Here is a 25,516-nt window from a genome sequence, read left to right as displayed (position 1 = left end):
TTTCTATCTTATCGGTGGTCAGGCGGTTCCTTTTTTTAATTTTTAGTAATGTCTTCAATGGCTTATGGTATGAACGATATACATTTTTGATTGACACATCATTGGAATAAATGAACTTTAATCAGAATCAATATCCGATCCGAATGTTCCGCATCCCTTTCTCCAAGCAGGTTTTTACTTCCCGCTAGAAATAAACTATCAACCTTTTCTACTTCCGGATTTATTAGGATAATCTTAATAGTATGGTTTCCCCTCCATATATATATATATATATATATATATATATATATATATATATATATATATATATATATATATATATATATATATATATATATATATATATATATATATATATATATATATATACAGTCGAACTTCCGCATATCAAAATTTTATGTATCGAAATCCCAGAAATCCCAGCAAACTTCTATATTCATTACATAGAAAAATTGCTTCTATACATCGAAAAAAATCTCTACATATCGAAAAAAATTTCAAGACATTCATAGATTTTTTTTTCCATTTTATAGACTGTATTTCTCATGAAAAATGAAGGTTACGGGAGAAAATTATGTTCACGAAAGGTTGCTACGAAACTCATAAGGAATCTGGGGTTAAAGGGGTGTGTAGATAGGTTGTTGTTCCGTTTTGGAGCTCTTCAATTTCCTCAAGTTTATTTCAAGTCTTAGTTGTAACCAGTAGCACTGTAGTTTCAAGCTATCCCTTTTGAATGTTGATTATCATTCCTAGTCTTTTCAGTTTCAGTAAAAGTCACTCAAGTTCAGTAGATTAATTTTTTACTTTTCTCTCGATTACATTGTCAAAACAAAAATCCCTAATGTTGCGGATCAAGTTGAATTGCCGAAGAGTGAAGATGTATGAAGGAGCAAAAATGCAATTTCTGTTAATTTTTTAATTATTAATTTTCATTTAATTCGATGCTCGTATAAATTATAAATAGGGTTTCATACACGAAAATTAGCTTGAATTTTAATCTTTTAGGAGATTTTTATGATAAGATAGTTTCCAAAAATCGAAAGTTCTATATATTTTTTTTCCCGGCAATTTGCTACTTCGATATATGGAGGTCCGACTGTATATATATACATATGTATTATACAATTTATAATACATATGTCAGAATATTTTTTAGTGTGTATGATCATGTCATATCAGCTTGCCGCCTTGTCGTTCAGGAACAGCAGAATTTCACTTTCACCTCGTTGCTTTTGATAAAAACCACTTCAACAATATGCTCGTATTTCAACTTGGGGGAACAGGTGGTAATCACTGGGTATCAAGCCAAGTCCATTCTGTTGGACGGATGGGTAATGACGTCCCGTCGCGAGTGTCTCGTTCTGAAATTGACAATCACACCTTCTTTGTCGTACAATCGTAGTGCAAATAGCTCTGGAAATCCCCTTAAACTATTAATGTTTTCGATTTCCACGCTATGTACTTCCTTTAATTCGAAAATTTCAATTATTTGCCCCCCACCCCCTTTTTTTCATAAAACAGAATAAATGTCGATCGAGTCCAGTGTCCTGAAGAAATACATGCAGACTTTTCTGCGTATCGGGGAACTAATCAGCACTTGCAACCATCGGCACGAAGTTTCCTCTTGTTTTGTGACCTTACTTCTTTGATCAGCCTTGCAAAAATTTTCACTTAAGCACATTTCAAAATCTTGCACTGCACTTTTTTTTATTTATTCATTTATTTGTTATGTTGATATACATCCCATCACATTAAGACTTCGAATTTAGAAAACGAGTGAATTTCATCAAAAAATCACTACAACATCACTATTTCAATTCAACCTCTGTTAAGGTCGATCGACGCTCAAAATGAGCGTCAAACATCCCTCGACGTACCTTCCGCAATTGAAATATGAGCTGTGTTTCTTGCTTTTATAATCAGTTTTAAATATTTTACACCAGAAACGCAACTAAAATAATTTATGTAACTTAAAGTTTCACGAATAATTGCCTCGTGTTTTATTATTCCCTCTTATCTCTCGGATCAAGTTTTCATAAAATACTGCTTGTCACTGAAGAATCAGTCTTCATTGATATTTTTGTTTATGTTACAACATGTTGGCTGGATGGCGTGGAAGAGAGGCGGGGACCTTCTACATCTTGGTCCCAGGTTCTGACTCGCGGTGGCCAGTTGGTGGATTTTCGAGATGCAGAAAATCTTGAGCGCCAAAGTCGTATGTTATGTGGCGTGCAAAAGATTTGTTTGGCTCGAACTTGAATTTTGCCAAGAGAAAAATTAAATCCCTTGGGTAGTTTCATATTGAAAGGAACGCACGAGCCGCCATCTGGTGGAAACTGCTTGTCAAAATTATCAGTGCCTCCGACATCCGCGCCTTAATGGTGGCATATGAAAGACTGGATGCCATGTCGGGAGAACGCGCTAAGTGTGCAAAAGGCGAAGGCACTTAACGCAGCTCCATTAGAAAGAAGAAAAAAAAAATCACTTCTTACAACGAGCTTGTATCCTTAAATCTACTGATCAAGGGATAAAATAAGGGCTACGAAGTCGGAATCGAACGGCGTTTGGGGAAAAGAAGTCAGAGACTTTAAGCTCCAAAAGTCGTAATCGACAATTATCTCTCAGAGTTCTCAATCTTCAATAACTACAAAATCTGAATTGGACCTGGAATTCGTCATTTTCTTTTCCGACTCCGCTTTTTGGGATAAAAGAACTGTATGGTCTAAAAAGGCCTACCACACGTGATGCGCTACTTTCAATTGCCATGGATCAGAGACTTGCAACCGAAGGTTCGCGGATTCGATGCCAGCTGGTCGAAGATCCTCCGCGTTTGTTAATGGTGACTGAGGCACGTTAAATATGTCGTGGTGAAAGTCCTGCAAGTGAATCATTCCCTCGCTGGACGAGGGATTGCTTGGCTACTGGTCGGGAACAAAAAATCAGAGCTGTCTTCATGGCCATTCAAGCACTGAAACGCAAATAGTGGTGGGTACGAGAGAGCCCGGAGTGCAATGATGTGATGTGCTACTTTCTACTCATAAAGACGCATGAAGCAGCTGTAACAAAATGGATTTTGCAAAGCGCATGAAGTTTAGAGGAAGCTGTCAAGTTATGACACAAATCTTGCTGTCCGTATAAAGGATGTCACTCTTTTACAACATACTTGATCCCAAGAGCGCCCATATGCAAAATTTTAAGGGGGCTCAGACATTTTCTCCATGTTTAACAGGATATTTTCCCGATAGAAACCGATTTCAGTACAGATTAGTTGATATTTTTAACAACTCATTAATTAATTGCTGTAGAAGAATTTTTTTACAATTTTGCAAAGAAAAAAGTACTAAAATCAAGAAAGTTCTAATTTCAAAGAGGGGCTTGAGCCCCCCTCTTGCCCCCTATATAGGTGCCCTTGCTTAATCCCCCCTCTTTTCCCCAAAGTTTCACTTCATCGCCCCCTGCTTCCCTAGTAACATATCAAGCTATATTACGTAAATATTTTTTTTTGCAAAGGATATTTTTTAACATAAATCGGTTATACCACACTTCTTGTTCCTCCTCTCTCTACCTCTTACAATTTGTCATAATATCCCGAACCCCCTTTCCCCCTCAAAGCTTGACATCATTTGTGGACGACCTCTTTGAAGTATGTTGATATTGTAGTCCTTAATGTTGAACGCTATTTTGCAGCTTGAGAGTCGCTCACAGCTGATGGTTGCTAGATTTTTTTTTTTTTTTTTGAGCAATCACGATTGCTTATTGTTCTCATTTGACTGTTTTGATGCCCAAATATTTTATTTTCCCACCGCCACCCTCCGCACCCTGTCACCGTCGACCGGCTCCTCACGATGCTGCTCCTATAGCGAAAGCCGTCTCCAGGTTGCATCCATGTCCTACACACACGCGCATACATACGCAGCTACACATACACACACGCACGCACACACACACACATACACACAACTACCCATACATTCATGCCTGCACACTGACACAAACACATATGCCTACACACACATACACATACCCCCCCCCCACACACACATACACACATTCATATACACAACTACCCACACACTTATGCCAGCACACAGACAAACACACATGCCTACACACACATACACATACCCCTACACACAAACACACATACCCCCACACATAAACACACACGCCTACATACACACACTTGTGATTGCGAAAAACATAATTTGAATTCAAGATGTCAAAATTCAAATTAATTTTTTTTTTTTCGCTCCGGAAAAATATCTGTACTCTCCAACAATATTTCCCAAATTTATTTTTTTTCTTCGAATATTGTCTTCAGAGAAAGTTTTAGTTGAGACACTTTGTATAGCGAAAATTTTGCTTTCTTATTAGCAATTTAACTTTCGAAATAAAAGATTTATCTATGACCTCATTAATGATTAAAATCATTGGACTCTTAAAAATAATCAATAGTATTGCATTGATTAAAAAAAGGTGAAACAGTATTGAGGTGGGCTGCTCATCTCCCTCAAAAGCTACGGATTACATGAAAGTATGAGAGATAACCATACAAAAAAATACTACTTAAAATACCCCCCCCCCCCAAAAAAAAGGAAAATAGCACGGATCAGCGCCTTCAACCCCCGCTCCCCTTTCTTGTGCGCACCCCTGATTAAGGTAACATTCAACTGTTTTCATAAAATTTTTGGGCTGAAATTTTTGTATACAAAGATAAACTTTTTCGATAGAAGATAGAAACTTGCATGTTTTGGGAGAAAAATACATAAATTCAAGGCAAGTCAATGTCTTGATACAATGAAAATTGCGGATATTTCGATTTTCAAAAAAAAAAAATGTATCTTTAGTATAACTCCATTTCTATTATACAAATACAAGACTTTCACCGAAATTGTAACTTTGAAACGAAATACAACAGACTCTCCCTATCTGAACACCCCGGTAACCTGAACACATTTTGATGATCCGGCGAATTCATATACCTTATCCAATACCCCTCTATGACGAACACCTCTATAATCTGATCACTTTTGTTCGAACCCATGATTGTTCAGAATCGAAAGAACCTACCCTTGAACCTACCCTATATGCAATTTTCATTGTGAATGTGTGTCAATTTATTTGTTGTTTTTAACTGGTACAAACTCCCTCGCGTACACTTCATTATAAGGAAAAGTTTGTTCGAAGAAAAAAATTGATGAAAGAAGTAAATTTAAAAAAGTAATTTGGAAAAATATTTCTCTTCAATCTTCAATATTTCTCTTCAACTGAAGAGGTGATATTTTTGTAGCATAATTATTGAGGTGAGGTGTATGTAAACCCAACATTACATTGATTTTGAACTCTACGAAATTTCGTGACAAAAGTTGTAAAATTTCGATTGATATTTACATTATTTCTTTACATAAATACAACTAAAATGGCATGTAAGTGACATTTATGCACATAAAGCCATAAATGTAAGCATTACAAAACGTTAGAATGCAACAGTCGAATTCATTTGGGGCATAAGAGACCCACGCCCCCCCCCCCCCCCCCTTTTTTCGTTCTCTTTCTTTCCTAGTTTTATTTTTATCGAAGCATTTTCGACGGGAATCGTTCGTAGGTCGCAAAACGTATAATGAAAGAAAAAAAATTACCCGAAATTTATTTTCAGACATAAAAAAAACTTTTAAAGCATAAAACATTCTTGAAAAAGTGTCTTTCAGCTTGAAAAACTATCTTTCTCAAAAAAATACTATTTTTTACAAGGTAGTGCTAATCCAACAGAAAAAAAAAGACTATTATTTTCGGCAGAAAAAATCCTAATTTTCACAAGGTAGTGATAATTCAACTTTAAAATAACTAATATTTTCAGCAGAAAAAAAAAGTCACAAGGTAGTTACTAATTCAACTAAAAAAAAATCGAGAGAAGAATCCTAATTTTTACGAGATAATGCTAATTCAACTGAAAGGAACAATATTCTCGGTCGAAAAAAATCTGCTAAAAGTGTAAAATCAAGTCTTTCAGCAACACCTAACTTAAACGAAGAAATGACTGTATTTTCAGCTGTGGCACTAGCATCAACAGCCAGGAGACCGGCCGCCCCCGAGGCCAGCAACAAAATGGGAGCTGCTGCAGCTACCAAATCCGCTGTGGACGTGAGAAATTACTTCCCGGAGACATGGCTTTTCCAGATGCAGATGACTGGGTGAATAAATATAAACTCATTAATTATAAACTTTGGTAATGCTTTGCGTGACTCAAAGTGTCGTGAAGCGTCCTGAAAAAAAGAGAGAAGCTTAATGGAGGGCGCTTTTATTGCCACTAAAACTAATGGCAGAGTTCTCGGAGGTTGTCATAGGTGGTAACCAAACACATGTCCTTAGAAGAATTTTTTTGTACAGATTTGTTTGCTACTGTATACTTCGTCATTGACATCATTTGATTCAAGCAAAAATAATAATGATTGAATGGAAATTATCCGAAAAGTTCTCGAAACTCCATCTTAATGAATAAGCTGACTTTTTTGAAGCGCTGCTTAGTCAGACTTCAAGTTTTGTCAATAAGTGCATTTGCAGTTTTCCATTAATTACATATCACATATTTTACGTCAGTGCTTTCCAACATACGGCCCGCTGGCCAGATTATTCCCGCGAAACTGAGCCATGTGACCCGTAATGTTTTTCAATGCAACAAACTTCCAAAAAAAAAAAAAAAACAAATAATATTTATTCGCTATTGCGCATGATGTTTGCGAATTTGGAGCAAAATAGCCAGGAATTGCTTTATAAAACACAGAAACCTCGTATAAATAAAATATGCTGGTTTAATGATAACAGCAGTTCTTAGTTTGAAATTTTATTTCTTTTCCCGCGCTTTCCCATGTTATCTAGAAAAAATTTAAATTATTAAATGTTTTATATGTGTTGTGGCGAGCGCGATTTATCTAGATGTAGGGTGCAGAACTCGGGTAAAGAAAAACTGAGTCCCACTGCATTACCTCACTATCACAAAATTCTCCCTTTTATTTTGCGCAACTTAAGGTTCAAATTACGTTTCTCACGAAACGTACAAACTTTTCTTACTTATTTTACGAAGTCAAACTTATTCAAATGATCCAAATCCAAAATCTTCTGTGTACATATTTCTAAAGAAGGAAACAGAAAAGAAGGATATGGCATGTTCTGCATAAAACAGTCATTTATTTTCTAATTATTTTACTACTTAAGAAGATCCGGGACACAAAAATTGTCAAATATTGCATTTTTTTTTAATCATTTAAAAAAACTTCTTTCTTTTTTTCTGCTTAAAAGGACGTTTAAATCTTGTTTCTATCTTAATTAAAACGAAAGATATAATTATTTTTGTTGCATGCATTTAACTAATATTATGCTTAACTTTAAAACTTGGAACGCGTTTTTCTCCATGATGCAATTTTTCTCGACTTTTTGCATTCAAACTCTTATTAGTCAAGAACTGATAAAGATAAAGCAATGAAATTTGAATTATATTTTTTTCAAACAGTTTACTTTAATTTTTGTTTGGCAAATTTGTAAAAAACGTTTTTTGAAAAAAATATGATTTTTTAAAAACTTTTTTTCGATTTTTTTTCAAAATTTGTCTTCAAATATTTTCTATTTTTTATTGAATTAATATTTTTTAAATCACCGAATGAAAATTAAAGCTCAGATATTTGTGCATATTTTTTTGAAAAAAAATTGGAAATTGACCAAGAATATTTTGAGTTTAAGCGATTTAAAGCGACCTCATTTTTTATTAAACAAATTAAATTGAAGTTAAAAAAAAAAGATTTTAATATTTTTTCATGATTATGCCTATTAAATAGATGGTGAATCGGTGCAAAAAATTTCAAAATTCTAAACTGATTATTTATTTACTTTTTTTAAATGTATCCTGGACCACCTTTAAGCATTTTTCTCTAGTTTTCATAACATACTTTTCAAATGGTCTAAACCGATAATCATTACAATGTATTTTTCTTAATTTTTACATAACCAAGTTTCTTAGCAACTAGGTAGTAGTGGTACCATGCACTGTCGAAGGTATCATCAATAGCATCATATCATCTTTCTTCGTTGTCATGCTGTCAAAATTAAGCAGAGTTTCTGAAAAACCATAAGATATCGTTTGCAATTTTGCAAAGGAAACCTAAGATTGTTGTTGTTCATTGCAAAGCTAAATGAGGTGGACATTCTAGTAATTCAACATCACCTGAAGTTGTAATTTAAAATCCAATTACTGTTTTTTTTCTCCAATGTAATCGCTAAGATTCTTAAATGATTTTTTCTACAGTATTGTATTATAGAGTACCGTAAAAAGGGGGAACATTGCTCCTCTAGGGATAACATTGTTCCAAAATGTTTTTACTAATTTTCGAGGACTTCAGTGACGAAGTGGTTGACAATGCGGAATTTCTTTCAACTAGGTAGAAGATAACAGTAAACAGGTGGGCAAATTGCCAATTCGAGACCGAAAATCAGTAAAAAAACTTTTACACTTTTTGGAGCAATGTTATCCCTAGAGGAGCAATGTTCTCCCGCTTTACGGTGCATTTAATTATGGCATAAAGTTTGAAATAATGGTCTTGGAAAAGAAGAATCCTTTGTTTATAGCCTTAGTTCTGACATACTTGTGACGTTTTCAACTTCATCGTTAACATTCCCACCAAATATCCATAAAAGCTATATGATAATATTAAGAGAACCATCGTAATTAAGCACAAATAAAAATGAAAAGAATTAGTTTCACCTTTATATGTGGTTTTACTTACTGTTGTATGCTAGCTCAAAAGTGAGCATTTTTCAACCAATTAACTTACATCTTAACTGAACTCGCATACTTAGCTGAAATGAGCACAAGTCTTGGACAAACAGTTTACAGTTTATGGCATTCTTGTTATATCATCACATCACAGGTTCAGTTGTTTGAATAATTTTTAAACACCTTAAATTGATTGTCTTACAGACCTGACGGTGAGCTTGTGACGAAAGAACGACTGCCACATACCATCACCGAATGGATCGGCAGTGCCGTGTGCATGAGCAGTGAGGATGGACTTGGCATTTCCAACAGTACTAGTATCAAAGGATTCCAGGCTTTCTTTCTTTCGTTTACTCTTCCATATTCTGTCATCCGCGGGGAGATCTTCACTGTATCTGTGTCTCTCTTCAACTACGTAGACGATTCCTTACCAGTAAGTTGAAGTTTTAGTGGTTTGTGTATATTGCTGTAGTTTTTTTTATACGTACGTTAGACCTAGGCATAACTGCCAACAGTCTTTGTCAGGCAGATCAATAGTCCAATAAAATTCAGAAAAACATTTTAAACAATAATTAAAATCGTTAGTATTTTCAACGACTACGTCATGAAGTACAGGACATGAGTTTAAGTGATCATCACTCTTGTTGGAATTGGTTGAGCACAGTGGGCAAGTTGGAGAGTCTGTCAGTCCAACTCTATGTAGATGTTTTCTAAGATAATCATGCTTTTTTCATTGTGTTGAGCAGTGTTGAAAACACAATCTAAGTTTTAAGTAATGAATTGAATTGATAATATCACAAGATGTTACAATAATTACATCCACGGAAGAAAAAAAAGCGGACTATAAATTCTGCCACATCGAATTGAAGCACTTCGAAGCGAAGGAGTCAGTGTCAAAATTAAAAATTTGGAGATAACCGGTAGTGACTGAAAAAAGTCACTTGTTTTGGGGCAATAGTGGTAATGTTATCCTGGTAAGAGCAGCATGATTATACAGCATGATTTAGAAAGAAAATTCAATAAAAGCCTAAATATGGTTTGAAATTAGAACGCAGTAAAATCAAAGTTTTAAAAAGTTCAATCACATCTCTTTGCTTTTCACTGTCTCAATTTTCTATTTTCATGCTATAAAAATCTCAGGCATTTTACATAGTTCAGCCTATGACATATATGTCATATTTATGGATTTTGTGCAGTTTTTGAGAATCAAGATCGATGTCTAGATTCTGGGTCTGCTCCCATACTTACTCCACTGTACTTCACCATGAGAAATTCTAATTTTGGCGCTTTCTGAATTTACTAGGTACGAGTATCTTTGGATGAATCTGATGGATTTACAGTGGTAGGTGATTCTATTGATGGTGATATTTGCTTACAACCAGGAGGAGGAGAAACACTTCAACTGAAAGTAAAAGCAGAAACACTTGGAACCGTGAATATGACAGTTAGAGCAGAAACCAAGAAAGGAGCTTGCGGTGACCAGCCAGTTTCGGATTCAGTAGCCAAGGATGCTGTCACAAATTCGTTCATTGTTGAAGTGAGAATTGATCTTTTTCCTTCATACTATTTTCTTCTAATAAGCTTCTAAAACTTTTTAAACTCAAATTATTAATGCATCGTTTCGCATAAATCTTTTAAGTTATGATATTAGGAATATTTTGCTTTAATTTGAGAGGGTATAAATTGCAACGGAAAAGAATTTTTACATTTTTTTTTACCCCACTGCGCGTGCGCGACGTAAAGGAGGGTAATGTGTTTGAGTCTATGTTGTATGTATTTTTGTTTTTATGTGACGTTGTAGAGGCTAAGTGCCTTGGCCAATTTTGATGATTCTTACATCAATCGATTTGTCTTAACCTTGGGAGTGTCGCTAAACACATGACAGTAATCTAAATTCACCACATCAACAACCAGTCGCTTCGGGATCGTGTCGCACCCTCCCTGCGTGTGACACAGCGTGCAACAAATGCAGGTAGCGTTTTCGCTGTCTGAATTTTGTTTACTAAGTCTGCTATAAAAATATATTTGTCATGATTCAGAGGGTTGAGTGTCGCAACATATACTTTCTTGACGGTTTTTTGTTTTTAGTTTTGCGAGAAAGATTTGACTGACGACGTTTCCAGCTCGCGTCATCATGAGTTATACAGGCTGTTTATATAGCTGTGGTTGACTTAAATTAGCGCATTTTTGCTAAAGGTCAAGCATATGTATCTTTAAGCCGAGTTAGGTCCCTAGAGGAACTAATAATCAGTAGTTTAGACCACCACAAGTTACTTAATAATCCTCACGATATAAACTCTCTCAATGAAATGAAAAGATTGAGAAATTTACCGTCTTATTATCATAACTAAGTCAATGAAAATTAACTAAAAAGTACAAAATAAAAATATTTGTTTTCTCATCAAATGTTGCCAAAATCAATATTTCTGAAATTTAGTGCTTAATTTTTAAGCAAAGTTATCCATTAAATAATACTAAAAGTTACATTTAAATTAAAATAATTCACCAAATAAATGAGGTAAGCCAACTTTTGCAATCCTGAGACTGCAAGAGGGGCGGACTGCTCCGCGGGCCGATGCGCCCTCCCACCTATACGCCATTACGCCCTCAAGCCTGATGATTAGTTTCCCCTTTCTTTTTTATTTATTTATTTTTTTTATTATTATTATTTTTTTTTTTTTTTTGCATCTTTTTTTTTTCCATTTTGCACCTTTTTTTCCCCCAATGTTACCGCCCTCTCGAGAGACCCAGTCCGCCCCTGGGCGGCAATCTTTTTTCCTTGGTTTGGCAATTTCTGTAGCTATGACAACACACACAAAATTGTAATTGGTTTCATTTGTCAAAGGCAATTAAAACAATCCATCCTCACTCTCGTCATCCATAAAATTTCACCCCTATTCAATATGCAACCTAAATCAATGAAACGACACTCACAATAAATCAGTTATGAAGCACTATTTTATGCTGATGAATAATGACAGCTTACCTTATTTGCTTACTGATTTAATTTCAATTCACCTGACCAGGAAACCCTACTATAGGAAAAAAGGGAAAAGAAATTATTAAATTGAAATGGAAAGAAGTATATATATATAAATATATCAAATCATGTTTCTAGATACACAAAAATATTTACCTCATATCCCCGTTATCGAAATATGAGGGCTTAGAATCAGCCAAAATTTTAAGAAAAGTCGCCAAATTCAGCGAGTTTCAGTGACGAAACATAGCTGCAAAATCGTTACATAAATTAGAACTACAAAGTAAGCACAAAATATTGATCAGAATGCCAGAAAAAATATTATACTTTCTTCACGTTGTTTCTAAATTTTGTCTGAATATTTCCAGTTGAGATATTTTACTGCAAAACTGGTCATTTTTTACCAGAATCCTAAAAACCAAAGTTACCTTTGTAATTGTTTAATTTTTACAGCCTGAAGGTTTCCCAACTGAAAGCATAGAAAGCACTCTGGCTTGTCCTAAAGGTTTGTGAATCTTATTTATTTATTTATTTATTTATTTAGAAAATAGCTTGTAACTATTTTACTGCAATTTCACCGATTTAAATTTGAATTGCAACTCCATTCATTTTAGATGAAGAAAATGGATCATTTGAACAGAAACTAATACTAAGTGTCCCAGATGACGTTGTTCCAGATTCTGCTCGAAGTTACCTTGACGTCACCGGTAAGGTTTTGTGAATTCTCGTTTTATTTCCTTTTAATTTTTCTACCATTAATAAATACCTTTTCGTATTTAAAAAAAAAAAAAAAAATTGTACGTTTTCTCTCTCAAAAAAGGAAAAGAAAGTATTATTAGAGATGCTAACCGGGGATGAAGAGTCTGAGTTTGAGTCAGAGTCGAAGGTTTTAGTCGCTTCTTTTCCTGCAGATCTCGCAGCCCTGGTTGTGTTAACGCCTTTTGAGTGTGACCAGACCACGCGTGTCTCGCCCTTCATCGAATAGCAAGGACAGGTCGTTTTCCCTGCATTAACACTACGCTAGTAAAGAAACTACTTTTAGAGAATTTGTTAATGTTTACTGAGTCAAGTTACCTGGTATGTTGTTGGTGTTTGGTAACAGTACGAAAAAAAAAATTGCATCTACGTAGAACTATTGCGTTGCAATCAAAAAAGAATGGGGTTCTTTCCTTTAGTTAAAATTACTATTTTTAGTAACTGAAACAGATAGAATAAGCAAAAAATAAAAATTATAATTTTCCCCAATACTTACTTTTTATTTTTTTTTATATCCGATTTTGGAAATTTGGCGTGGTCATTCTGACGTCAGAAGTGATGTACTTTTGCGCGCTACTCCATTGGCGTGTTGAATTTTTACGCATTGTTAATAAAAAAGTTGCTATTAAACAGTAGTATTAATAGCAGTCGTAATGGGAATTTCGAATGAAGGCTTTTCGGAAGCAAACATGTAATTCATTAGTATTATGGCGCTATAATATTATTATCTTTAGCTAATTCCAAAATATTGCGCTCTGCGCTGATGGCATCAGTGAAAGGCATTTCATCGCTTGTGACAAAAGCACACTAGAAAGTCTCTTGTGTGGTGTAGTTTGTGATGTCATGAACAGAAGCGTAAAAAATAAAATTGAATCTGCGCACCGAAATGAATGATATTTTTACAATACTGGACTTTGTCAAATTAGTTAAAAAATGTTTAAAACCTATGTTTTGAAACATGCTATTCCAGAAAAAACTACTTTTAAAATTTCGGAAGCAACTCAATTTCGTAAAATTACAACTAAACAGAAAGGTAATCCGCACTGAAAACGATTCATACAGTGTTATAAAAATTGTGCATCCTTTCCTTAGTTTGTTTTCTTTAGTAATCAGTGCATCACACCTGGTATAGATCCATCACACGGTGTGGATTTGAATAAATGACGGATATACACACAAAAGAATATTTATTCATGATTCAACCTGGGAAAATTATAGATTTCATGTTCTGGCGCAAGCATGTATGAATGTGTCATTGTGTCAATCAAGTTCAAACAGTGTGAAGACACGGCACTGTTTGATACGTTTTTTTTTTCTTTTCTTTTCTTCCTTTTTGAGGAGATATTATAAAGCATTGTCAGAAGAATATACAGTAATGAATAAGGTTTAAGAGTGTTTAATCAATTTTAATATGTTTTAATTTAAAAATAACTAGCAAAAATTGCGGCGTTGCCTGGGTCAGTAATAATTATGAGAAGCAATAGATACTTTCATTCGTTTTCTGCTTAAACTGAAAGAATTCAAAACTGACCGTTTTGACGTGATTAAAGATCGACCTTCTTCCTTACCCATAAAAGTAAAATGGTAATAAGTATGAAGGTCAAAATAGTAGTCTTTTACAAACAAAAAAAAACGACGTTTAAGCATATAACAAATTTGACTAGTTTTCAAAATATGAAAATAAACTTCACTTGCTTAAAAAAATTTATCAGCTTTTTTTTTAACATAGTCTAAAACCTTCTCTATAAGGAGGATTTTGCCCCCATAACGGGAAGAAAACGACCCTATGTGTTGTTCTGATGCATAAGCTATATTATTGTAAAGTTTCATTAAAAACCATTCAATAGATTTGCGTGAAAGAGTAACAAACATCCATACTTCCAGACAAACCCTCACATGTATAATAGTTGTAAGATTCATTGAAAATAAGACATATAGGACGAAATATTGTTATTTATAGAAGCTAAGAGGAAAGCAGCAAAAGTTTGAGAGCAGGAAAATTCTCTAAACTAGCTTAAAAAGTGAAATGTCATGTGCTGTTACCAAATTATTCGTACTTGAATTGACATCATGGATTATTTTTCTGATTTTGTATGTCAAATGTGTCTAACAGCTAAAATTTTAAATTTTAGGAAACGTCTTGGGACCTTCTTTGGATAATCTGGAAAATCTCGTTCAAGTACCAACTGGTTGTGGAGAGCAAAATATGGTGAAATTTGTACCAAATTTAGTTGTTTTGGATTTCTTTACTGAGACGGGAAAACTTACTGAGAAAATTAGAAACAGAGCAATCAAGAATTTGAATACAGGTAAATTTTTTAACTCAGTAGTTATAGGTAACTTAATAACAATAAATTTTGAAATATCAACCAAATCGCCTACATATTTATTCTAATAGCATAATTTAATCTTTTCTAATGATAAAGCTGAAAGTCTCTCTGTCTAGATGTCTGTTACGCGCATAGCACCTAGACCGTTCGGACAATTTTCATGAAATTTGGCGCAAAATTAGTTTGTAGCATGAGGGTGTGCACCTCGAAGCGGTTTTTCGAAAATTTGAATTTGTTCTTTTTCTATTCCAATTTTAAGAACATTTTATCGGGAAAATCATCATAACGTGAACGAGCAAATTACCAAATTATCATAACGTGGAACCGTAACATGGGCGAGCCATTTAACATAGCAAATAGGCGAGAAATTCATCATCCATTATTTGTAAATATACAGGTGAACCAAATGAACTTTCAATTTTCTACTACGGGCAAAGCCGTGCGGATACCGCTCGTTACAAATAATAGCCAACAATCTACGATAGCGCCGACACCGGTCAAATTATTCCCACAACCACCATTCTGACGTAAAACCTGCAGTTTAACTGCATACATACTCGTCCGAGCATGCTGAATAAAAGAGTTGGTTGCATTCAAAAGTTTTGTACAGCACACAAAAAGAGAACTTTTTGACGGCTAATTAAAAGTATAAAACACATTTGAACTAATTTTTTCAAGTGCATTTACAATGTAACACATTTAGTTTATTTGGAGTTAATGGTCTGAGATTAATACAATTGAACTCGGTTAATACGAAATGTCAAAAATCTACGAATTTGTTCGTATTAACCGTTATTTGCAACAACCGTGAATGAGTGACATTGAGAAAAAAACGAAGAAATGCTTACCTATATTTAAAAAACATCCCTACAATTACACACATTGTAATCTAACTATTAGCACATTCAGAAAAAAAAATCACCTATTTCTTATAAATGAATGTTTTTGGAGAATATTGAACAAGGAAAATGATGATCGACAATCGTGTAATAGGTCGTGGAAGATGAACAGTTTCATCTCCGAGTGAATCAAATGAACGGGCTTTATTTTCTATGTAAATATTTAATATTTTCTTCTCTTTACACAATGAGACTTCTACTACTTAGCAAAATGATGAACATTTTCTAAAAAAGAAAATTACAGTAGCACGAACATTTTAAGTAAAGAGATCAGAAATTTTTGTTCGTCTTAACCGAGACTTTAAATTTAATGAACGTTATTATACGTGAAATTTTTAATGTAATTAGATAGCAAACGAAACTTGACGAACAAAATGATCGTTTTAGAAGTGATTTCGTATTAAACGTGATCGTATTAAGAGAGTTCAACTGTAGTTTGAGGATAAATAGTAAACCATATGTTAAACCCCTGTTATTTGGGGCTTTGAAATCTCTGGAATTTTTGTCAGTGCTCACAATCTTTTCAAAACACCTGACCAGTAGTCCAAAATTTCGAAGGTGAAAATTTTTTGAGTCTTACCCTCCCATTTGGTTCCAATACATAAGAAAATAAGTGGGACAAAATTTTATAACATTTGAATAATATTTAGCTGTTAGAATAATATTTTAGCAAAAAAGCTGATGAAGTTTGCATCATTGCCGAACATAAGTAAATTGACAAAGGACCAAACTAATCGCAAATATGATTGCTTTTTCCATTCACAGAAATTAATTACATTGTAAAATTGCTACTTTTATGTACAGTCTCAACATTTCATTAGCCATGAAATATATTCGGTAAATGCACAAATGTTTTTTGTAAGATGTTGCAGTTAATGCAATACTGCCCAATTCTTTGTAAGTTGACCAAGTGTTGCGCTTTAACCTAAGAAACATCAATGCTGTCAAAAGAAATAGCACCTGTTTTACTAGTACAAAATAATAAAGAAATAATTAATTCTGGAATGTCAACACCACATTATAGAATTGATTATTGGTGCCATTTTTAATTTGCAGTTTCTATACTTCTGCACCAACATTACTTCTTTGCAACAGGTTCTAGGCCTGCTGGGAGTTTATTCATAAGTGCAAATGCATTACAAGACTCAATAATAAGTAAAAGTGGCTGATATAAAGAGCTATAGAATACCATCTGTTAAAAAATTGCTGTAAGACACAAGAGATGATTATTGAGAATTTCTTGAACTGATTTTAATAGTTCAGCATAAAACCCATTTCCTAGAATCAGAATTATTGTACCTATAGCTAAGAACTATACTTAATGAATGTTTAAAATCTTGTACTGTTTTGAAATACAAGTGTTTAACCACTAGTTCGCCATCATTTCAGTAGAAGATATTGGATTTCAAAAGATTTGGTATATTTGCGGAATGTGTTTATTTAAAACCTAGGGTGACAGTTTCTATACTTCAGAATACACTAGGTAATGATTTTAATTTGATGAAATATAAATTTCATAATTGCAATATAAAAATATTGATGAAGAAGTAAATAAAATTCCACGTTTTTTTTTTTTTTTTTTTTTTTGACAATTAAGTGATACACTCAAATATAAGACAATTGGTAAAGCTGTTCAAGAAGTAAGTGAAAAAATATTGCTGCAGAGTACCTGAGATTATGCCCGACAATCTCATGAAATTTGAGGACTTCCTAACTTGTGATCAGCTTCATTAACTGAAAAAGCGAATTTAACTGATACATATTATCGTGCAAAACTTGGGAGATGAAACAAATCTGCGAGTTTTGGGAGAATTATCTTCACAAAGCACAAAAATTTATTGTAGGAAGCCAGTTATTAATAATCTTGTGGAAAAGAATTAACATATATTATAAAAGATTTTAATGAAAAAAATAATAACCATTTAAGATCAATTTCAATTCTTGTTGCAGGTTGTCGAAAAGCATTGCCGCGCTCATACCGATAGCAAAAATAGTTTGGTAGGTACCAGCACAACCACATCCAGTCATTTAAATATAATTGTTCTATTGTATAATTTTCAACGTACAAAATACTAAAGACTTAAATGAAATAGTTGTATTGCTTTTTTCAGTCTCTTTCTTCTCCTTTGCATTTATTGCCTAAAATCAATTTTTAACCGAACTTTGAGGATGTTGAGCTACCTCTAAAAATTATAATTATGAGCTGAAACTTCACAATAATCATTTTTTACGTAAGTGGAACCAAATAGGAGAGTAAGATCAGTAAAAATCAGAGATTTTTTTTAAAAAGGGCCTTTTTTGGACCACCCTACTGACCAGTGCTTTATATGGCAAAGACCCGAATTTTTCGGACAGTAGTTCAGGCACATGTAAGGGCACCTTAAATAATGTAGTCGAAAAAAACTTTGTAGAATCATTCTCATCACCTTTTTTTTTTTTTTTTTTTCATTACATACTACATATGCTACATGCTAGGCTACATTCCGGATAAGTTCCTGGTTGAAATACTAGATACCAAAAATTACTATTTCAAAGTTAAAAGCCACGTTGCTGTACATTATTTTTAATATCGCAATTGATTTCAAATTGAAGTCACATTTTAGTATAGTTTTCTATAAATGAATGGGTGGCGGGAAAAACGTTGTCTATTGTTTTCAACATTTTTTTTTCATTATCAGAATGATGAATATAGTCCAGAGAACGAACATACATGTGTTTTTAGTTCGTTTACACTACCAGAGAATGGGCTAGTTGGCATTGGCCTTGTAAATAAAGTGCTCAAAATATATGGAAGAACATTGTATGTTGCAAACCTGCTTCGAGGCTTCGTTGCAGTAGGAAATGAGTAGATAATTGAATCGAAAAACGTTTCATATTGCTTTCCGTGGCCTCTTTATTCTATTGCACTGAGCAGATTCGTTTTTTGGCTGTAGTGAAAAGTTGTTGTTTTCAACATACAACGTTCCCCCCCCCCCCCCCCCCCCACCACCCATTCAATTCTTGGAGGACCCCTTGAAGCTAAGGAGACCCTAGGCAAAACCTCATGGGTCTAATGGTAAATAAGGTCTGTGTACGTCTGCACAGGCTCATTTTCAGTGTAAACTATTCATGTTTTTGAACAACTAGTCTGTTACTTCCTTTTACCGTTGAAAAGACTGACTCAATGAAATGAATGTATTATACAGGAGCACAACAGGAAATGAACTACAGACACGACGATGGCTCCTTCAGCGCTTTTGGTTACAGAGACAAGGAAGGAAGTATGTTCTTGACAGCCTTTGTTCTTCGTTTCTTTTTTGAAGCCCAGAGATACATTACGATTGATAACGGTACCTTGCAACAGATGCAGAATTTCATAATCTCAAAGCAACAACAGGATGGCTGCTTTCCTGATGTTGGAAGAATCTTCGATACTGGTTTCCAGGTAAATCCTCAAATTTTCACAGTCTAATAATTTATGTTCTGCAATTTACGGTGGCAGTCATAGTTAGGTGTAGTTAAATAACCAAGAAGTAGCCATCTGTTAGTCAGAATGAAATCTTTGGAAGATAGTGGTGAAATGCCCTTGACGTGTAGTATTTCACCAAACGTGATCATCCACTGAAAAACATTATGTGAGATCAAGTCCAAGTTCTTAGAATGTTGACGTGGTTAAACTTCATTCTTGGAAATAAATTAAAACTCTTCTATATGGTTCTTCATACAAAGATTTGGCCAGTCTTCTTCAGTGCTTCCATTTTATTGCACAATAAGTTAATTCGTGTTTGGGAGTTGCTACATATACCAGAGTCTATCTACAGCACTCCAACCAAGCGTAGGTATCGAAAGGGTGTCATGGGGATCATGACACTTCTCCCCCTCTTAAGCGATTAAGCTAAAAGCTGCCTTAAACTCCTTATTTGAGCCCGAATATTGCACCTTGACCCCTCCCTTTCCGATAATGACAACCTCCAGGAGTCCTTGACCCCATCTGTGGTAAAGCTAAAATGTATTTTGGTATTAAAATCATTTTGTTTCTAGATTTCTTAATGAATGGTTTGTCAAATTTGCACCTTTTCTGTTCACATTTCACCAGTCTATACAAGCACTGCATGGACCCTTGTTCACTATGGCCGTAGAAAAAAGCTGCTCGGATGTATATTAACTCGTTCGCTATGACGTAGATAAAAGAGGTATACCAGGTAGTAATTTCACCAGTCATTAGCTAACTCTAAGTAATTTATCCAGTGATTTATTTTCCTAGTACGGTAGCTATATTGGTACTGATTTCGTTTTACAATTGCAGCAATTCTAGATATAAAGCATTGTACTGAGAGAAACATACAATAGTACGCAAGCATACAATAAGCAAAAGTAAAATATATGCAAAACTAGAAATAAGCGATTTTTTTTTTGATGATTTTTCAAGCATTCGTTTTCTATTTCTTTTAGGGAGGAATCGAGAAAGAGAAGTCTCAAGGAGTCATAACCGCTTATGTTTTGACCTCCCTTTTGATATCTGGATACGATAATGAGACTGTTATAAATCCTGCTTTATCCTGCCTGGCTAAGGATGATTCGAAACTCAGTCCTTATGCAACCTTCCTGTACGCATATGCAGAAGCCTTTGCTGGAAAAACGGAATCGGCAAAAACAAGAATTGCAGGAGCTAGAGAAAATGCAAATAAAACAGGTAACTTCTACACTTTCTCTTGCGTAATGGGATAAATAAAGAGCAGCGGTAATTGTAAAATTATATAACAGAGTATGTACAAATGTTCGAGTTACTTCTCCCGAACGCCAGTCAACCGACCATCAAACCAGGTATCGATAAACTCATAATTTTCCCGTCTTTATGTTCTGCTATTTAACATAATCTTCCGATAATAATTAGCGGAGATATCAATTAAAAACTATATTAATTATGACACTTAGATTTCGACATAAAATCCCTATTTTTCGAAGGCTTTCCTCCATTCAAATCATTATTCAGTGCTCATTTCAACGTTCCGTAACAATGCTTTTATTAAAATTTGAAGCGTGAAGAAGGTATAGTGAAGAAAATCATTCACTGTAAATAAAACTCCGAAACGTTACTGGGTATTTCCGTGTTACGTTTCGGGATTTTAATGGTTTTTATCCACTTACTAGAAAAATCAAGTATCATTGTCACAAATGCAAACTTTTCTCTGCTTTAAAAAAAAAAAAAAAAGCTCTCAGTTTAAAGATTAACTGTGCATGTTTATAAAGTGTATCGTCTTCAGCTCACTTACGGCTCGTTCATGCTAATTAAGCTCCTAAAGGAAGCGAATAAATTTGAACTAGGTTGCTTTGCAAGAATTGCAGGCGAGTAAAATTCTCGTTACTTGCCAGCAATTCTGGCTTAGCGTTGGCCATGATTGCAAATAATGTGCAATTATGCATATGGAACTTCCTTGGTAAATCAGGAGGATGCCAATATATTATATGATACCTTTTAAAGTTTACTTTAATTTTCCAGAGACTCAACTGGGCTTTAACGGGTAGATTTCTGAATTTTTCACGAGACTTCCAGGATAATATCAGGAAGGTTACTGAACTTTAGAGGAAAACGTTCCTGGATTTTGCACGATACGTTACTGGCAGAAATTGGGCACATCAGCTGCCCTTTATTTTCCAGGAACGTTTCTGAATCGTTTTTACAGTGTTGAAAAGAACGATCTGCTGTCATTTTGTTCTTGTTTTGAATATGAACAAATAAAATTTTGGATTTTATTTTAAAGCTTTTCCTTCAATCAGAAGATTTAAAGTGTTTCTATTTTGGTTATTTTTCCGCAATCTGCTGCAAAATGTTACTGATTTTTTTTTTTTTTTTTATGGTTCAAGCCTGGTTGTTAAACACGCGTTACTTGACATAACTTTTATTTTCGAGGTAAACTGTGCAAAGCCGAGTGACGCTTCTAGTTCATATGTACAAAAATTGAAAGCCAAAGTTTTAAATCACAGAAATAAAGTGCAAATATATACGTAAAAATGTCACACCCCTGCAAATGAAATGAAGAAATTAATTCAGAACATGAAGATGGGGTGGAGTGGGGGACTCCTGTCAACGGTCTATAACTTAATATTTCCTCTTTCAATCCTTGAGCCTTCTTTAATGCTTTTTCTCTCTATTATATTGCAGGAGGCGTGGAATACTACAAAAACGAAAATGACTCTAAATCGAAGGACATAGAAACTGCTTCCTATGCCTTGTTAGCAATTCTGAAAACTGGCGGTACAGGATCAGATGTTTTGCCTATCGTACGGTACTTGACTCAAAACATGAATCCAAGAGGAGGATTTATGTCTACTCAGGTAAGATTCAGCACTTTCCAGTGGGAGAATGTGGGGCAAAGTGAAATAGTTATGCTGACTTGATTGACTTTTTCAGAATGAACGAAGTGGAAAATTGTTATGAAAATTACAGTGAGGGAATGTGGGGCAAAGTGTAATAGTTAAGATAACTTGACTTTTCAAAATGAACGAATCGGAAATTTGTTTTCAAATTTAAAGTAGGGGAATGTGGGGCAAAATAAAATAGTTAAGATGATTTGACTTTCGCAAAATAAACAAACCGGAAATTTGTTTTGAAATTTGAGGTAGGGGAATGTGAAGCGAAATAAAATAGTTAAGATAATTTGACTTTTCCAAAATAACCAAACAGGAAATTTGTTTTTTTAATTATAGTAGGGAAATAGGGACAATGAAATAGTTAAGATAACTTTTTCAAAATAAACACACGGTAGCTTTTTTTTTATTACAGTAAATAAAGAAGGAACAATGTATTTTTAAGTTAAAACTTGCGTTGCTAGAGCACTGTCAGTTTTTTACTTTTGACTTTTGGTACCTTCACTTACTTTTTATATTAGATACCTTTTATAGGTCCTAAAAGTAAGGTTCCCTATAAAAATAAGTACCACTAATAATTAGCATTACTTTATTGCAGTTCAATTTTGCATACCGGTATTTGAATTTCTGTTTTTCAGGATACGTGTGTGGGATTGCAAGCTCTTGGTGAATTTGCTAAAATAACTAACAGTGACGAAACGGACGTAACAGTCGTGGTGTCTGGTTCCCTGGAAAAGGAAATCAGAGTTACTGAAGACGATAAAATGATTGTAAAGAGAAACAAGATATCCGATGTTCCGAGCGAAGTCAATATTAAAGCTGAAGGTTCAGGCTGCATATTGGTCCAGGTAAATGAAAAAAATGTGTATTGGCACCCAAAACGTTTTACTTGTATAATGTTTTTTTTTTTTTTTTCCCGTAACTAAAACCATACTTATAAAATGAGGAAGAAAATAAGAAAATTCGAGAAAATTTATGGAACGTGGGAAAAAAAGATTGTTTAATGATTTTGATATCTGTTTTATCTCGATCTTCGCTTACGTAGAAATTTTCCAAGAAATAAAAAAATAACATAAAGTAGTTGAATATGAAATTTCTTTGCAAAATCGTAAGTTTATTTTGCATACTTTTTAATATAAACATTGCTACAGATAAACAGTCTTATATTTTTCCCAAACTTTTCTTTCTAGATTTTGTGGTCTTTCTTTGACTCACTAAATTTTAAGAAGTTATATTCGGTCTTAAATAAGTGATAGCAGTAGCGGCTCGTCGGAGGGGCCAGATGCCCCCCCCCCACGAGCTCACTCCCTTTTTCAGACAATAATTTATAACTTTTTACTTGTTTTCCTTTTTTGTGCGTATGTGCTTGAAATTAAAAAAAAAAAAAGGTTGTATCGTATTTTCCTGCGAATTATCTGTAAAAAGTGTAAAACTAATGAGGTGCGGATTATACGCTGTCGCGGATTATCTGTGTGTGCGTTTTTCTTTCCCTCAGCACCAACACATTAAAAATCAATATTTACAGCAGGATTCGCAAAGACCATCACCCTGCCTGTATGTTGTTTATTTTACATAGCTTGGATGTTCTTCTTGCGTGATTCAGGTAAAGATAACAGTAAAGGAAGAAGCCTTAATTGCACTAGATCAGACCGTTTGCTCCTTTCTTGACTCTTAGTCTTCAAGTAATTAGCGTACTATGATAACAATTTAGAGAATAGCTTATTTTTTAGATTTTTTTATATTAGTTTTGAATATACTTTTAAAGCTATTACTTCTTCATGTTTTTAATTTAGTTGCTAAAATTGTATGTTATATCAAAACTTCATTTTTTTTACATCGTATTATCCGCGGATTATACGAAGAATTTTTTTTTTCTTCTGGCCGATCTTAGGACTTCAATTATGAAAAAAATTTCAGGGAAGAGCTCCAGAACCCCTTCCTGTAAAAATCTTCAAAGTCTGTAATTTCGAAAAAATGGAGGGGGGGGGGGGAGAAAAGTTGATTTCTATTTTATTTTTAATTTTTTCTCAAAAAAAAAAACGATCGAGGATAGTCGCGGAGCTTCATCCTTTACCCTAACGTCAATAAATATGGCCTACAACAGCGTTTTAAGGCTTCAATTTCTACAAATTTCCGTGAAATCCCTTGTACCGTTCTTTCCCCTAACATCACCAAAGACCGTTTAAAATTGCGTTTCTAAATTACAAGTTGAGAGATTTGATAAGCAAATCAAATCAATCAAATTGAGATTTTTTCCCTATTGTGCACACCCCTCCCCCCTCCCCTCTCCCCTTAAAAATTATATTCTAGTTGCGCCATTGTTGTGTGTTGTGTTCTATGTACGTCTGTGCATGTACCGTTACATGTACCGTACAAGATTATTTTTTTATTCAAAAAATGTCTTACCATTGTTACACAGAAATTATTACTTATTTTAAAGTATTTCTCATGTACTTTTAAAGAAAATGTGACAAGTTATCAAAACTTTAAAGAAAATAAAGAGTTCGATTTTTTTTTTCTTTGTCTGTAAAAAAATTCTGAATCTGGCCCATGAGTACCGGCAGATTCATATGCAGAAGGGTACACCCTTCAATAATTCAATTATGAATCTTTAAGATTTTTTTACACGTTTTTAAATTTATTTATTTTCAGTTTTTTTTTTAAATTTAGTTTATTTTATTTATTTTAAAGCGAAAATTGAGATGTATTTTCATCTTTGTGAAAGTTAATTAATTTATAATTTTTACATATTTCTCTGATCACAATATGTTTGCAATTTGGCCTGACCTAAAATAAAATTAATTTTACTTATTCAAAATAATTAGTTATTAAAAGATTTAAAAGATTAAAAATAATATAACTATTGAAAATATTAGATTAATATTGCTTTACAAAATTTATTTATTTATTTTGAAAAGCAAGTGGGTGAAAGTACCTCCCTTGCAGCATCTTGCCGGTGTTGCAAGGAAGGCGTACTGCAGCGCCGGACATAAACGTGAAATTAAATAGTTTCGTGATGTATTTTGTAACTCTTCCCTATCTCATGAATTATTTTTTTATTTTTTTATTATTTTTTTTTTTTTGAAAGTCAGGGTGTTAAAGTGAACCACTCTGCTGGCAATCATGTGCATAAACATGATACATGATATCTTTTTTTTTTTTCATGATTAAATAGACTCCATTTTTATCATGATAAATCGTCATATCTCTTGTGATTTACTTAGTATTGTGTGTGTTTTGCAGCTTGTCCTGTGTTTAAAATGAATTCAATTTTATATATTTAACACAAATAATCATTTCAAGAAAGTTTAAATATTAAAAAAATATTTTTAAAAAAAATCTCTTTTTTTTTTCAAAAACGGGGGGGGGGGGAGTGCACTTGTGATCCGGCCCCCTCATTTTTTCAACGCACTAGCCGCCACTGAGTGATAGCAATATA

General features: G+C 33.9%; 1 protein-coding gene across 1 annotated transcript in view; it reads left to right on the top strand.

Annotated features, from left to right (window-relative positions):
• The window catches only part of LOC129225102 (murinoglobulin-1-like), a 146,313-nt gene that overhangs the window by 108,286 nt on the left and 12,511 nt on the right, over window positions 1-25,516 (top strand). The window contains exons 20-29 of the mRNA XM_054859661.1: window positions 6,050-6,191; window positions 8,969-9,197; window positions 10,068-10,301; window positions 12,198-12,249; window positions 12,359-12,451; window positions 14,633-14,809; window positions 18,915-19,153; window positions 20,161-20,401; window positions 21,872-22,044; window positions 22,716-22,925. Coding sequence (XP_054715636.1) covers window positions 6,050-6,191; window positions 8,969-9,197; window positions 10,068-10,301; window positions 12,198-12,249; window positions 12,359-12,451; window positions 14,633-14,809; window positions 18,915-19,153; window positions 20,161-20,401; window positions 21,872-22,044; window positions 22,716-22,925 — 1,790 coding nt within the window. The remainder of the gene's footprint in view (window positions 1-6,049; window positions 6,192-8,968; window positions 9,198-10,067; window positions 10,302-12,197; window positions 12,250-12,358; window positions 12,452-14,632; window positions 14,810-18,914; window positions 19,154-20,160; window positions 20,402-21,871; window positions 22,045-22,715; window positions 22,926-25,516) is intronic.

Source organism: Uloborus diversus, chromosome 6 (assembly GCF_026930045.1).
Source record: "Uloborus diversus isolate 005 chromosome 6, Udiv.v.3.1, whole genome shotgun sequence".
In the NCBI taxonomy this organism is placed as follows: domain Eukaryota; kingdom Metazoa; phylum Arthropoda; class Arachnida; order Araneae; family Uloboridae; genus Uloborus; species Uloborus diversus.
Note: the sequence above shows the minus strand (reverse complement) of the source record. Positions and strands in the feature narration are given on the sequence as shown.